Raw genomic sequence first — 16,379 nt, forward strand, 5'->3', positions numbered from 1 at the left:
TCTTAATTTTTCTTTGTTTCTTTGTTGCTGTTAAGAGCTTCCTACATGTCACACAATTTGGGATATAATTCAAGTAAATGGCATCCAGTAACACTAGGATGGGTCAAAATAGTTGATTGATACAGACAAATACAGAATGGGGGGCAGGACCTGGATAGATGGACAACAGCTCATTCAAGGATGGAGTTACATACAGCTTTGTGTATTCCTTGGGGCAGCATGTAGGGTAGTAGTGGGCTGACTTGCAGGAAGGTGTGTGCTCTATAGGCAGGCCCAGAACTGTTGGGGGCTCACAAAGGTCATGCTGTACCAGCTGCCAAGATGAGAGTGGCGGGATGGGGTCAAGAAACATAGAGCAGGAGCAAAGGGAGTTCACTAAAGAGGAGAAGCTTATCCTAATCATGCCTTAGCACATGAAATATGAAAACTTTTAAGATGAGAAAGGTAGAATTTTTTTTTTTGCTTTTTTAATTTTTGCTCTTCAGTGAGGCAATCGGGTTAAGGGACTTGCCCAGGATCACACGCCTAGTAAGTGTCAAGTGTCTGAGGCCCGATTTGAACTCAGGTCCTCCCGATTCCAAGGTCAGATCTCTATCCACTGCACCACCTAGGTGCCTCTCACATCAGCAAGTTTGTGAGAGAGTTTCAACAGCCAATTCTAACTATAACTGCATGCAGTTAAGCCTTAATACGAACAGTATATGACAGGAGTCAGGCCTAGGAGTGTGGGACCATAGACTTCTCTGGTGATTCCTTACACCTTTTGTACTGACTTCTTCTGTTGACTTTTAGGCCATGAGATAATAAAAATTCTCATTTATGTAACACTTTAAAGATTGCAAAGAATTTTGTAAATATTTAAGTCCCACAATAATCTAGTGAAACAAGTACTATAGATGTTATTATCCCCATTTTGCAGATGAGAAAAATGAGGCTCACCACATGTACAAAAATATTTATAGCAGCTCTTTTTGTGGTGGCAAAGAATTGGAAATTGAGAGGATGCCCATCAATTGGGGAATGGCTGAGCAAGTTGTGGTATATGAATGTAATGGAATACTATTGTGCCATAAGAAATGATGAACAGGCTGATTTCAGAAAGACCTGGAAGGACTTGTATGGTCTGATGCTGAGTGAAGTGAGCAGAACCAAGAGAACGTTGTACGCAATAACAGCCATGTTGTGTGAGGACTAATATTGATAAACTTAACCCTTCTCAGCAATACAAGGATCTAAGACATCTCCAAAGGCCTTGTGATGGAAAATGCTATCCACATCCAAAGAAAGAAGTATGGAGTTTGAATGCAGATCGAAGCATGCTATTTGCTATTTTTTTTTCTTCTGTTGAGGTTTGTTTCCACCTTCTGGTGGTTCCTCCTATTGCTTCTAATTCCTACTTTCAACATCACTAATGTGAAAATACATTTAATAGGAAGGTATATGTATAGCCTATATCAGATTGTGCACTGTATTGGGGAGGATGGTGGGGGAGGATGGGAGAGAAAAATGTTAAACTCAAAAGCATATGGAAGTGATTGTTGATAAATCAAAATAAATTAAAAAAACCTTTAAAATAAAAAGAAAAATGAGGCTCAAAGAGTTTAAATGACTTGTCTAAGGTCACACATCTAGTAGGTCTCATAGGCAGGATCCACATCCAGATGTTAGAGGTTCATTACCCTATAATGCCTCTCTACCTATCCCCTCTCTGAATCTCTTGAAAAGTGCTCTGGGAAAGGGCAGCTAGGTGGCACAGTGGATAGAGCACCAGCCCTGGAGTCAGGAGGACATGAGTTCAAATCCAGCCTCAGACACTTGACACTTACTACCTGTGTAACCTCGGGCAAGTCATTTAACCCCATTGTCTACAAAAAAGAAAAAGAAAAAAAAAGTGCTCTGGGATACAGCTTCCTTCTTTTCTGTCATGAATTACTGTATGATATGGTCATTTTCTGCCAAGATTTGTGGGCAATGTTGTTGAAGGGATTGTTCTTCAAATGCTGGTTGTATTGGATAGCTTACAAAGTCCATTCCAACCCTGAGATTCCACGATTCTTTTTTATATTTAAAAACAATTTTTTTTATCTTTTATTTTTGTTAATACAATTTAACGAAGATTCAACACGATTAAAAGGGAAATCTCTAGTCTTAATTATGATCACATTTTGATGTAACAAAGAGGGAAAGTGGGTGCCCCCTAAAGCATTGCCTTTGTTCCTTGTCTTTTTATCTTTTTTATGTTTCTAGTTGCTTTTTTATTTTTAATTTATGGAATAAAACAAGCATGTCCATAACATAGTATAATAAAAAGATGATTGCACATGGAACTGTGAATTAATTGTGTACAACTTGCTATTCCTTTTAAATATATAGTGAAGTTATTATGTAAATTTTTTTTTCCCTTTCCTCACTCCTCATCCTAGAGATGACTACCATCAAACACACACACCACACACACACACACACACACACACACATGTAAGATCATTCTATACATGGTTCTGGTTGTTAGTTCTTTCTCTGGATGCAGATAGCATCTTCAATCATTGCTCAAAGTTGTCCTTAAAACAATATTGCTATCACTATATACAATGTTCTTTTGGTTCTGCTCATTTTACTCTTCATTATTTTATACAAGTCTATCCATGTTTTTCTACAATCAATGAACTTATCATTTCTTATAGCACAATAGTATTGCATCACAATCATATAACACAACTTGTTCAGCCATTTCTCAATTGATGGGCATCCCCCAAACTTCCAGTTTTTGTCATCACAAAGAAAGCTGCTATAAATATTTTAGAACACATCAGTTCTTTTTCTTTTTCTGTAATCATCTCTGGAAAGAGATCTAGTAGTGGTATTGCTGATATTATTATTGTTGTATTATTATCATAGTATGATTCTTCTTATTAGTCATAATCAGGTGCAGAAGAGAATGAAGTTACCCTTGTTTCCTTCCCTTTTTGGAAGGTAAAATTGTTAAGACAAGTCAAAATTTCATCCTCTATACTGATAATAGCAAAAAGAAAGCTCTGGAAATGTGGCATAGTGAAAAGGGTGCTGGGTTTGGACCTGAATTTAAATCCTGACTCTGACACTTACTATGTGGCCTTGAACAATCATTTAACCTCCCTGAGACTTCAGTTTCTCATCTATAATAAAACGAGGGGATTGTGCTAATGCAGCTCTAAGATTCTTTCCCGCTCTAAATCTATGATCTATGTCAGATAGCTAACATCACCCACTCCCAGCATCATTAGACTTTGCCTCTGTTCTATGTTTATGATGTCTTCTTGGGCAAGAACCAACTAAGTAATCTTTCAAGGTGTCCTGTCAATGGGCAAATCAATTCTGTTTCTCCCACCATTGATCCTTACTCAAATGTTCTCTCCCATGCTTCCCCATTCCAATTCTGTAATTTTCTCACATTATCCACAGTCTGTTTCTTTTGAATGAAGTGTAACCTTAGAGAGATATTCTAATGAGTCCCTTATCTCACAAAAGCTAAGAGTTTGAATTACTTACTTGAATTCTTAGGGAATCTAGTTTCCTTTGTTCATTACCCATAACTTGTGTATTTATGGACAGACATCTGAAGCTCTGGGTTTTATTGATGACTCTCTTCTTAGATATTGTCTCTTGTGAGCTACTGATATTTTTCTTTCTATGTTGTACCTGTTACTTTCTGGTATATTGCTTGTCCATCATGTATAGTTTTCTTCTTTCTTCTTGTCTTTTTAATTTGAAGCCCTCTACATGAGATTAGAATAACAAATATATGTACATATTTCAAGTTTGTTTCTATTTTAAAATGCTAGTTTTTTTTCCTTTCCCATTCTTCACCCTTAATTTAAAAATAAAAAAGAAAAGACAATCCTAGGAACAAATATGCATAGTCAAGCAAAGCAAATTCCCACATTGGCCTTATCCAAAAAAATGTGTGGCTTGTTCAGCATTTTGAGTCTACCACCTCTCTGAAAGATGGTAGATAGAATGCCTCATTTTTGGTTCTTTTGCAATTGTGGTTGAAGACAAATGTATTTTAACCAGTTCTCCTTAGAAATACTCTATCCCTGGCCAAGGGCTCATGATTACAGTATTTGAGGTTATAATCTAGAAATCCAAGTCCCATTCTTAGGCGCCATCTTCTTAACTAGCTGTTTTTCCACTTAATAATTTTCTAGGAATGTTATACCGGAAGCATGCTTTGAGTAGAAATTGGACTAAATGACCTTTAAGGTCTCCTCCAACTCTGTGATTCAAAGAGGAGTTCTAAGAGAAAGATAAGAGGGAGAATTTATTTTTCTAGGAAGGAGGTACAGGGAAAAGTAAAAGGAGGGATTTAAATAGAAAAAAAGAAATATGAAGTGGGGTACATGTTAGCAACAAAAGGAAAGTAACAAGATATGAGAAAGTTGAACTAATTTTACATTTTGAATTTGATGTTTTGCTGTGGAAAGATTGTGCCCTGGATCGAGAATCAGAGAAAGTGGCTTTGAATCTTGGCTTTGTCACTTAATACCTGTATGACCTTAGGCAAATTACTTTATCTTTTCTGGGTCTCAGTTTCCCCCACTGGACTAGATGATCTATGAGACTCCTTTTCACTCTAAATCCCATAATCCTATGTTTTGGGATTAATTTTTGTTGCTTGTTTTACTATTTTGAAATTCAAGATACTAAATGCTTGGGTATTTTAAATCCTGGCCCTATCTTGCAAGATGTATCCATTTAACTCCTTTTTCTCTCTCTTCATTCCTTTTCTTTGGAATTTAATTGATTTTTTTCTGAAATGCCATTATCCTTTGTCCAAAATCCACTTGCCTGATTCTCTCGATAAGAAGTTTTTGGTAAAAAAAAAAAGTTCCACTGTTCATTCATGATGCTGTTCTAAGCAATGAGAATATTTTAGGGAAAGAAAAATATGTAAATTCTCCATTGAAATTTAATCATATCTAAGATGAGGGAGGCAATCAATCAATAAACATTTATTAACCATCTACTATGTACCAGGCACTGTGGTAAGCACTAGGGATACAAAAAGAGGCAAAAGACAGTTCCAGCCCTCAAGGAGCTTACAATCTGACCATAATAGGGAGCAATAGTAGAGACAAACATCTTACTTGGAGCCATTGAGCAGTAATTTTGGAGGGAAAACAAGTAAGGGAGAAGGAAAGACTCAACGATTTTTCAAAGGTATATTCTGCTTCTGATTGATTGTATTGCTACTGTGTCAGATTTTCCTGGGATCTATAGGGTGGCATGTTTCTCTAATAAAAATAGCTCTATCTTTCTTTGGTATCTTTGATTTTTGGATGATTAATCTGGTATTGATGATCTTTGTCCTTTCTCACCCTCCTGTGTAATCTGGGGAGTGTCTGGCTAGCCCAGGTAGGCCTCTGATGATGAAAGCCAGATTGAAATTCTGGCAAAGTGGCAGTAAGTGACTTAGTGGGAAGGATTACTTGGCAGTCCTTCCCCCTTTGTCACTAACTGGTATTAGTAATGGTTATGAAGTTAGACTAAGGGTATGGGCTTTTCTGATGCCTGGTGGACACCTCAGCTCTCAAGAGTCCATCTCAATGTTTTCCTAGGGTTTCACTGAAGGGAAGCCATTTTTAGCAGAGACCTCAGATGAACTTTTCTGCTGCCCTCTTCTTGTTATTGCAAAGATAAAACTTGACTCATCTTAGAAAGAAAGCCCTAGGGACCCTTAAATATAAATGAGATTTGAATGGTTCTGGATCAAAGTAACCTTTTAAAAATGTCCCACCATTGGCATTCTGTCAGAGGAGTAACTTAGAGCAGTCGTCTCAGAAGTGGGGGCCTTTGCATATCCTCCAGTGCTGTGTGATCAACTAGTGAATGAGGGGAAATATGAGCTATATCCTGTCCTCTTCACAACAGCTAGTGTAGGACTTGTCTCCAACACAATCGTATCTACGCTCAACATTCCTCCATTCTACCTTTTCTGCTGTGCAATCTCCCAACCTTCCTCCTTCTAAACTAAGGGTTCTAAACTATTTTTTTTTTGGTATGGCATGGATTCCCTTGGCAGTCTGGTGACACTTAGGGATCCTTCCTCAGATTAACATTTTAAATGCATAAAATGAAATACATTAGGATTGCAAAGGAAACCAATTATATTGAAATTGGGGTTCTCAGTTTGTTCTGAACCTAAAGTTGGCCTCTCAGGGAAATAATAGTCTATAATTAACCCTGTACCCACTATAATCTAACCAGGCACTCACAGAAACAGCTGTGTCGGTGCCATTGGGAAATTCTCTGCCTCCCTCCGCTGCCTCTAGCATCCCTAACAAGGGTGAAATATTCCTGAGAGAGCCTTGAGATAAAAAATATTTGGAGATTGCTGATTTAGAGAAATGATGATTCTAATGTGGCCCTGTTCTTTTTTATGCTTGGATACTCACCATTAGCCATTGGGCCTTTCCATTTGTTTCAATCAGCCTTGCAATATAACCTTGAAAGTGTACTTTTCTTGTACCCATAAACCATGAGGAAGTCAAGTTCTTTCTCTTTGTACTTGGAGAATTTTTCTTTTTGGAGTCATATGATTCCAGTCTAATGAATCCCTGCTTTGCCTTTCCCTGAATGTCCTGCTCAGGGAAAGGGAGTGTGGTAAGCACCACAAACACTTCCTGATAACTTTTGTAGAAACAATAGAACTTCCACGCTTCATCTCAACAGCCTTTTAGCCACAAGTAGATTCAACCTTGCATAAATAAGAAGTTTCATTAAGAGAACAGGAGCTGGGGATCTAAATAGGGTCCATTTTGATTGAAATTTTTCTTAAAACTGTGTTTTGTTTTCTGAGATGATCCAGCATTAGTACTGCTGAACTTTAATGATAAAGTTATTTTTTAATAAAAGTTATACATCCATGTTCCATGAACAAATTGGATGCCTTCTTGCTCCCTCCAATGGCCCAAATTATAGAAAGCTTTTGGCCAGTAAGCTTGGTTGACACTCTAAAAAAGTTTTTGACTATGTTTAAGAATCACTGAATGTCTTTCTGAACCTCTACCTATCATCAGAGGTCCCTTGAAAGAACCATTAATATTTTTCTTGTCATAGCAGGTGGGATCAAATGATTTGAAAGTCAATCTTATTATAAACAACAATTGCTCTGAAGTGTATCATATCTTGTCATTTGTCAACAAGATGAAAGGAAATTTGGAGTTAAACCCAGCAATTTAGTAATTAACAATTGAGTGTGAAGATGAATAATTTGGGTATCTCTTAAATAACTCTTGCTACAAAGTATGGTAAGTTAGGAATCATTAGTCTTGGGTTCAAATTCTGACTTCATTAGTTAACTAGCTGTGTGACCATGGGCAAGCTGCAAGCCACTTTAAAACATTGAGCCTCAGTTTCATCATCTGTAAATTGGAAATGATAATACTTTTACTAGCTCTCTCAGGTTTGTTTTGGGGAAAGCACTTTGCAAACCTCACAGCTCTACGGAGTTATATATTTATCATTGATTTCCAAGCAAGTGAAGATATGAAGATGCGTCCTTAGATTGAATGATCACAGCTTATATACTATTTATAGGAATTCCATTGCATTCATTTTGTCTAACATACATCTTAAGGCTAATCTGTATCAAACTGTAAGAAATAAAGTTATAACTATAGTTGGTAATTCCCTCAGTTTGAGATAATTGAATCAATTAGCTGGTGGTCTCAACAATGACTTGACTTATTCTTCCTTTAAGGATATGACAGGGATTTAGCCTGAAATTTGAGGAGAAACTTTATTTATTCGATGGCCTGGGCACATCATATAAAGCAGAGAAAGGCATAGTTTCTAGCCATGGTTGGTTTGTGTGTGTGTGTGTGTGTTTATGTAAACCTGTGATTGCATTGGTAAGGAAATTTCTGATGTTGAAATTCCTTCCACAGATATAGACTGCAACTTGTCAGCAATTTATAGGATGAGAGAAGAATTTAAATGACTTGTCCTTCATCACAGAGTATGCAAGAGATGAAATTTGACCTCAGGTCTCCCCAGGGGTGTGCTGGAGCCAGCTCATGCTGGTCTGGGAGAGCCAATTGTTAAATTTCCAGTGTGAGCATTTCTATCCCAGAAATCAGCAAATGCTATAGATTGGGACCTGACTTATTGTTTTGTTGGTTGCCTAAACCTAAGAAAGTGGTGGAGAAAATGTTAATAATGAAGATTAAACTTAAAAGTATGTCCTGTGTTTTCAGAGAGGCTATTTTTTTAAGGCAATCGGGATTAAGTGACTTGCCCAGGGTCACACAGCTAGCAAGTATCTGAAGTCAGATTTGAAGTCAGGTTCTTTTGACTCCAGGCTTGGCACTCTATCCCCTCAGAGAGGCTATTGTTAAACATTTACCAGTCTACCTCTGTGTCTTTCTATATCTGATGTAGATGGAGTTACATCTACTATGACCTGCTTTCCTCTCCTAGCAGCATTTATATACATATATATACATACACATACATATATATGCATATATACATATATATATATATACATATATACACATACATACATACATACATATAAAATCCTATATAAGGCACAGGTTAAAGAGCAAAGTCAGAGGACCATAGAGTTTAGAGCTGGGATGGGCCTTAGAGATTATCCTGTTGACCTCCATTATTTTAGATAGGAAGAAATTGGGGCCTAGCTTGTGGAGGTCACTTGTACAAGGTCACAAAGTTGGTAAGTTTGATAATCATTTTATAGATGAAAAAACTATTCAGCACTCATAGGATTTAGAGTTGGTGACCTTAGAGGATGATCTAGTCCAGCTGCCTCCTTTTGTAGATGGAGAAACTGAAGGCCAAAGAAATGAAATGACTTGCCCAATGTCACATGGTTGTCAGTATGTCCAGGATTCAATCTCAGCTCCTTGGACTCTCAGTCCAATTTGCAGTGGTAGAGTTCAAGTGCTAGCTTGAATTTTGGCCAGTCATTGGATTTATTTCTCAAATAATTGCCCAAAAGATACCACAGTGGGATTTTGTGACTGCTTGTAATATATTGATGTTATCATCAGTACATGCAGTCACAAAATTGTGAAATTGCATCACTTGGGGCAATATTACCCAGGGTATACATATAATTATAAAAGATCTGTGGTTTCATCAGGGTGAGGACTGAGCCCCACCCACAGATCAGAAGCAGCCAATTAGTAGATAAAGCTTCTGAGAGTTACTTCACAGAGTTTAAGTCACTTGCCTATGATCACATAGCTAGGTGTCAGAGGTAGGGTTTGAATTCAAATCTTCCTGATTCTAGGATTGGTACTTTATCTACTATGTTGTCCAGCCTCTCATCTACACATATAGATATTTAACATGCCTATGTGGTAAGAAATCAGTGAAAAGTTTTAAAATTCATAAATCTGGAGCTGTTAGTGTCAGAAACAATTCTCCTATTACCATAATAGTTAGGCTTTGCCAACTGTAGAAAGATCACGAATAAAGATATTTCTGCTTCCCACACTACTTTCTTCTGAGAAACATAAGTGATTAAACTCTGTACTTTTCCAAGTTAAGTGTTCAATTCTCAAAAAATTATCTTCAACCTGAGCCATCTTTTCCAAATATCTCAGAAACAAGAATTTTCTTCAAATATGTGCATTTCATTATCTCATAGAATGTACCACTGTAGGCACATTGAAGAATATATTCTCCCCTGGTTAGTCCACAAATGGAGTACTATGTTAAATTTTGGGAGTCATATTTGAGGAAAGTCCTGGGCAAGCAGGAGAGCATCTTGAGAGAGGCCAGAAGATGGGGGGGAAAGAAGCTCCCCAAGTTCCTCTTAGGTCCCTTCCAGCTCTAAGACTCTGATTCTGGTGTGTTGTTTGTATCAATCACACAGAGAGATTTCAGCCTTAAATGCCCGATAGCAATGCTACTGGTGTGCCTTATGTCCTTTTTCTTTTTTTTTTTTGGTGAGGCAATTGGGATTAAGTGACTTGCCCAGAGTCACACAGCTAGTCGTTAAGTGTTATGTGTCTGAGGTCATTTGAACTCAGGTCTTCCTGACTCCAGGGGTCGTGCTCTATCCACTGCACCACCCAGCTGCCCCTACCTTATGTCTTCAAAGGGGGAGTTAGCAGCCAAATGTTTGCTGTAGAGATAAAGGACAGTGCTATTAAGGTTTATTGTTATTTTTTCCCCTATGCTTCAGGGTCCTCTGCCTTATCATTAGAATTTCCTCTTTCCTGTTCTAGCTTCGGAGCAAAGCAGGAGACAAGATGCAAAAGTCAACACATCTGCATCAAGGTATCATAATTGCTTGGTTCAGTGTTTATACATAGGATTCAGACAGCTGGGAAGGGCCTAAGAAATTCATCTAGTCCAATCTCCTCATTTTTCAGAGATGGAAATTGAGACCTAGAGAGAGGATTTAAATCTAGGTCCTCTGACTCCAAAATATCCCAAACTCATTGATTAGAATAGATGTGTTTGAGTTTTAAGATTTTTCGTTGGTTGCCTAATGGGCAGTGAAGCGGATGTGTAAAGGTTACAGATTAATTCTACTAAAGATGAATTACACAGAAGAAGTGTCTTGAGATAGAGCTATCTTTCCATCTATCTACCTATACATACATAGACATACATACGCATACGTATATGCACACTGACACACAATATAATATATATGAATGTATATATGTCTATATGTATATATATATGCATACATACACACATATCAGTCCTGTATGCTTCTATCAATGCAAAGCAAATCTTATTCTGTAACTTAACAAACTAAGAGAACTGACTTAACAATGAGAGATTTAGTAACATGTTCAGAGTTATATATGGTTAGCATGTCAGAGATAGTTCTACTTGGTTATAAGGTTGACTTTCTCTTCACTAAGGTCAGTGCTGCCTCTTAAGAGGGATACATACATGATTGGAAAATAGCTACATGGCACAGTGGATGGAGCACGGCCCTGAGTCAGGAGGACCTGAGTTCAAATCCAGCCTTGGATTTTAACACTCACTAGCTGTGTGACTCTGGGCAAGTCACTTAACCCCAATTGCTTCACCAAAAAAATAGATGAACAGGTCATATAGTAAGAGTGAAGAGTATCTGATGGACAGCTTGTGTACTCCATAGTGTTTATATAATGTCAGGAGATCTAAGTTGCCAGCATCTTGGGTAGATCCTTGTGGGGAATTTATGAGCGATAGGGATCAGGATTGCACAGGCTGGGCAGCCACACAATATGGGATCTGCATCATTGGAAGTAATGCCCACATCACTAAGATTACAAATTCATTAAAATACTGAAGTTTCTCATGAGTGTGTATCTTTACATTAAGTTCAACTAAGCAGAGTCCAGTAGAAAGAGTGTTAGACTGGGAATCAGAAGACCTGGGTTCTAGTTTTTCCTCTTCCAATTATAAGTTAGACTTGTGACCTTGGGAGAGTCACTGCACCTTTGTGAGCTGGTGTTTTCATTGTAGGAGAGGTTAATCAGTTTGCTCAAGGTCACATGGATAGTGACAGAGGTGTGATTTTGAATCCAGCTTTCTGTATCTAGATCCATTATTCTTCCTACTATACTGCATGGCCTCTAAGTAACAAGGAAATGATGCCAATTACCAATATCATAGGGGGGGACTGTAAGGATTGAGTGAAATAATGAATTTAAAATACTTTACAAACTTTAAAACTCTCTATTAGTCTAGTGGCCAATGTTCACTACACTATGTCTATATCTATTTATGTGTTTTTTAAACTCACTAATCAGATTCATTGTGAGTAACCCCATTCTTTACTAGCTCTTCCCAAGCCTCAGGCTTAACTTAGTCAAAGTTCAGTGCAGTAAGTAGAATGAACAGTGATTCTGGGAGTTTGGGGTTCAAATCCCACTTCTGGCACAAAAACCTTGGGTAAATGGTTGAACCTTCTCCCTAAGTTTCAATCTCTTCATTTCTGAAAGGACAGAGCTGGACTGAATGGTCCCTGAAGTCCATTCTAATTTGGATCTATGAAGATTCTACCTAATGGTATCTCTGCTTTGTTATTGACAGCTTGGGTGCTATGGAATGGCCACCAGAGATTTTGTGCCGCAATTGGAAGCCCCTCCCTCATTGGGAATACATTTTGAGTGAAAGGCCAGCAGCCCACCAATTCTGAACTATCATAACAACTGGAAGGCCAAGATGGAGATCCATGAAACATCTGCTCAGGGCCTAGTTGATTCACTAGAAGCTTGGAAAGCTATGTAAGATTCTGGGACGCTGTGGCAGGCTAGAATCCAGGCACATTTCATGTATAGCAAGTTGTCTGGGTTGTACAGAGTCAGGAGACAGAAGCTGTGATATCCTAGAGCACACATTGGATCTGAAGGCAGGGGACCTGGGTTTGAATCCTGGGGCTACCATTTAATAGCTATGTGACTTTGGCTAAATAGCTTCCCTTCTCTGGGCCTTGCTTGCGTCTGTAAAAGGCAGGGGGTGATCTCTAAGCTCCATTCCAAATCTAAAATCCTATGTCCTATTGGCCCTGTTTCATAACCAAATCAGAATAATTAAAACCAATATTATCATGACATTATGAAAGTGCTTTCTGTAATTCACTTCTTCCCATGATTGTAAATCTGATGGCAAAATCTGATTAAGCACTGTCAGAATAGCACTAAATTTTAGGCCCTATAATTGTCATTGGATAACAATGGGAATTATATGATCAGCTTTCTCAGGCTCTACTTCTCTCCCCTGCAATCTCCTGTACTACTTCCAAAGCATAGCAAGAAGAAAAGATCATAGGGTCATAAACTGAGTTGGGAGGGGCCTTAGAGGTCATCTAATCTAGCCCCTCACATGGGGAAACTGAGGCTTAGAGAAGTTAATGACTTTCCCAAAGTCATGTATGTTGTAAAAGAGCTGGAATTTGAAGGTGGGTCCTCTGTCAACCCTCTTGAATAGAGGTCTCATAATCACCTGGCAGTAAGCTTTTGTAAAGGACCACAGGATTGAAAGCTAAAAGGGACCTTAGAAATGACCAACTCAAGGAGCACATTGCAGTTCAGAGAGATGAAGTGACTTCCAAAGATTATATACATGGAGCTAGGATGGTTGGCATTCAAACCCAGGTCCTCTGACTCTAAGACATACAAAACTAGCTGATTAGAAGAGATGGTTCTCGTCAAATTCTTGGCAATCTGTACACTCAACATCTAGCAAATGTAACCTTGTGTTCGATTTGGTAACATGTAGTGGGAAGAGAGCTTGACTTAGGAGTCAGAAGGCCTGGGTTCCAATCCCAGCTCCTCTATTTCCTAGCTCTGCCCTCATAGACATACCCCCCTTGAGCCCATCATCTGTAACACTGGGCTAATAATGTCTGCATTACTTACTTGACAAGGCCCTTGTGAGGACCAAATGAGATAAACTACAAGGGTTTGCCCAAGAAAGTGCTATGTATTTTGAATTGCTTTGTATTTTGTGTTGCTATTTATATGCTAACATACAGCTAGGTGTTCTGTGTGAGTCATCAGGCTTTTAATCTACAATTACTTTGTCAGCATCTTTTTTGGTTGCATGAGATTATATGGTAGATAAGTAGAGAGAGTGGTGGTAGGTAGATAGAAAAGAATAGAACAGTTTAGAAAGAACACTGGCTTTGGAGTAAGAGACCCTGGTTCAGACTCCGGCTCTGATACTTCCTCCTTGTGACTTTGGGCCTCAGTTTCCTTTACTGTAAAATAAGGATATTGGACTAGATGACTTCTAAGGTCCCTTCTGGATTTAGATCTATGACCCTATATAAAAAAGAAATGATTTACCTTTATCTCTCTAAATAAATAAGTGGAAAAGGGAAGGAAGGGGTGGGGGGAAAGGTTGAAGGAGATAATTTATTTATATTGGAATGGCAACATCATTCTTGTTTATGAGTTAATAGCAGCACAGAGCAGTTAGGAAGCTGATTACAAACTGACTCCAAAACAAAGAAGATCCCCAGTTAATAAACAACCCTAGAAATCTCAGTGTTACTAATCAGTGAGTTCATGGTCCAGGTAGGGGAAGTTATTCTAAGGTCAACTTTTCTTTGTTTAGAGAGAGAGAGCGAGCTTTATTTCATATAAACAACACTGATACTGGGATTCCAAAGTTGACAGAGCATCACACTGGAGATTTTCTGGTGCTGGGATTACATACAGTATTTTTTTTTTTATCTCACGAACTTAATTTAAGGTGCAGTCAGTCTATACCCACATTTATTTTCTTTTCGTTGTTTCTTTGGCACATTTCCTGATTTTGTTAAATACAAAAGCGTAGGTTGAAATGGACTAATACTGCAGAAACTTGATTATTTTGGACAACAGTGTAAGTGCAGTTTTATGCTAAGCATTATTTACAAATGGAGGACAGTCAAAGCATGAGCTTCCTTATGCTTCAGGAGAATGATGACCAGTACAGCTGGACAGCTCCCCAAGGAAGAATAATGAGGATCAAAGAATGGAAGACACTTCCCTGGGGTATTGCATACAAACATTGGATGCTATGGAGCTCCTTCTCTGTGGAAATCCATCGTGGACACAGTCCTTTTCTGGTCCTCCTGGTTTGTTCAATCCAGGACATTTCGTAAAATATAGCTTGGTTGATGCAGCTTGGCCCTTTCATTCAGACCTGGATGGATGCAAAAAGACAAAGAAGCCAGGGCTCTGGGATCTAAGAAATAAGAAAGTTAAAAATTCATCTAGCCTGTGAGTGGCTTTGTGGTATACTGTCTTATCGTCTTCTACAGAGCAGAGATGAAGGGATTTTCCTCTCTAGCAATAAATTCTAGAAGTCCTAAAACATTGGTTGGGCCACCTCTGGTCATCTTCATTCCCTCCATTTGTCATAGGGCTCGTGCACAGAGACGGTACAGTAAGAGCCAGACTGACTTCTTTCTTCTGTGCCCCTGATGGGAATGCTCACATGCCTTCCACGTTTATTAACAGTGGCTTTGTAATTACTTTTGAAGAACAAGGAGAATATTTATTCCACATTGATAGTTAAATTTTGACTTCTGGCAACTCTATGAAAAAAATGAATATTTGTATATAATAGACCTCTTGATAATGAACATGGTTGTGGTAGTAGTGTTAATAGTTCCTAGATTTCCAACACAGTACTTTTAAAACACAAAACAAGACCCCCCCCCATCTTAAAATGTTTATTGCAGGACTCTGCTGGTCTGTTTTCTTTCCAAAGTTATTTGCTTCCGACAAGTGCAAAATGGAAAATTTGGCACATTATCCAGTGGACTATTTGGATGCAGTATAATCTGCCAAAAAAAAAAAAAAGGAAAAAAGAAGAATGTGTTAAGCAAATGAAAACATGTATCAAAGGAGAGTTCAAATAAAGTCTTGGGCTCAGAATGGCAGAAGAATAAAAAAAAAGGTGAAAAATTATTCCGAGATAACTGAACGATCTTTGTTCCATTTTATGGCTGTGATTACAACAGTCACTAGTTTACATACTTCCAAATTCCATCAGTGATAATTTTTAAAAATACAGATCATTTAACTCCTCTCTTAATCCCTCTACCCTTTTTTCTCCCTCTTTCTTCCTCTACTTTCTGAAGCAAAGGCTGAGTGTCCAATATAGGAAGTAATCTGGAAGTCTGGGTATCAAATCAAAAGCACTCAGGTTGGCTAATTGCTTTTTACCCCCTCTTAATTATATTTGAATTTGCTGAGAGATCCCTCTTGTGGTGATGTCCTGAAATGTTCCCAGCTCTGGGTATGGAAGGGGCTCTAGAACTGTGAAGTCTGAGTAAATGAGATAGTGTCAGATTTGTCTATGGCAAAGCCTCCATTGACATAAGATTTCTTGGTCTCTGCATCTTCATTGTCAAGTATTGTGGATTCCAAGGCAAAGGGGTTCACAACGTTGACTTCAGATGTGACGTCCATCTGCTCTAGCTCTTTTTTAGAAAGCTTCTCTACAATTCCCGTTCCATATGCATCACCAAGGACATTCACCATGGTCCTGAACCGGTCCCTAGAAGAGAGAGCCCTTGGGTTAGACAGATTTTTTTTTTGTTTTATCTCAGTTTGAAGAATGTGAAAGGACACTATACTATTCAGTTTCCACTCAAGCTGGAAAATCTGAGAATTTTAGAGTTGGAACAGATCTCAATGGCCATTTTGTTCAACTTGTGCCTGAAAGAGGATTCCTTCTACAAAGTACCTGATAGGGAGCTATCTGACTTTTGTTTGAAGGCCATTAATGACAGGGAGCACTTTACCTCCTGAAGCAAGCCAATTCATTTTGGGGTAATCTCTCATTGTTTGACTGAAACTATTCTCTCCAAAGTTACATTTTACAGAGGAGGAAACTGAGCGACTTGCCCAGGGTCACAC

At 38.4% G+C, this 16,379-nt stretch overlaps 1 protein-coding gene across 1 annotated transcript in view; it reads right to left on the minus strand.

Annotated features, from left to right (window-relative positions):
- Nucleotides 1–14,226: 14,226 nt before the first annotated feature.
- SLC1A1 (solute carrier family 1 member 1) overlaps nucleotides 14,227–16,379 on the minus strand; it is a 112,938-nt gene continuing 110,785 nt past the window's right edge. Inside the window, exon 12 of the mRNA XM_021006340.2 lies at nucleotides 14,227–16,017. Within this exon, the coding sequence (XP_020861999.1) occupies nucleotides 15,771–16,017 (247 nt within the window). The 3' untranslated portion in view covers nucleotides 14,227–15,770. The remainder of the gene's footprint in view (nucleotides 16,018–16,379) is intronic.

This window comes from Phascolarctos cinereus, unplaced genomic scaffold (assembly GCF_003287225.1).
Source record: "Phascolarctos cinereus isolate Bilbo 61053 unplaced genomic scaffold, phaCin_HiC Scaffold_4;HRSCAF=312, whole genome shotgun sequence".
NCBI classification, from domain to species: domain Eukaryota; kingdom Metazoa; phylum Chordata; class Mammalia; order Diprotodontia; family Phascolarctidae; genus Phascolarctos; species Phascolarctos cinereus.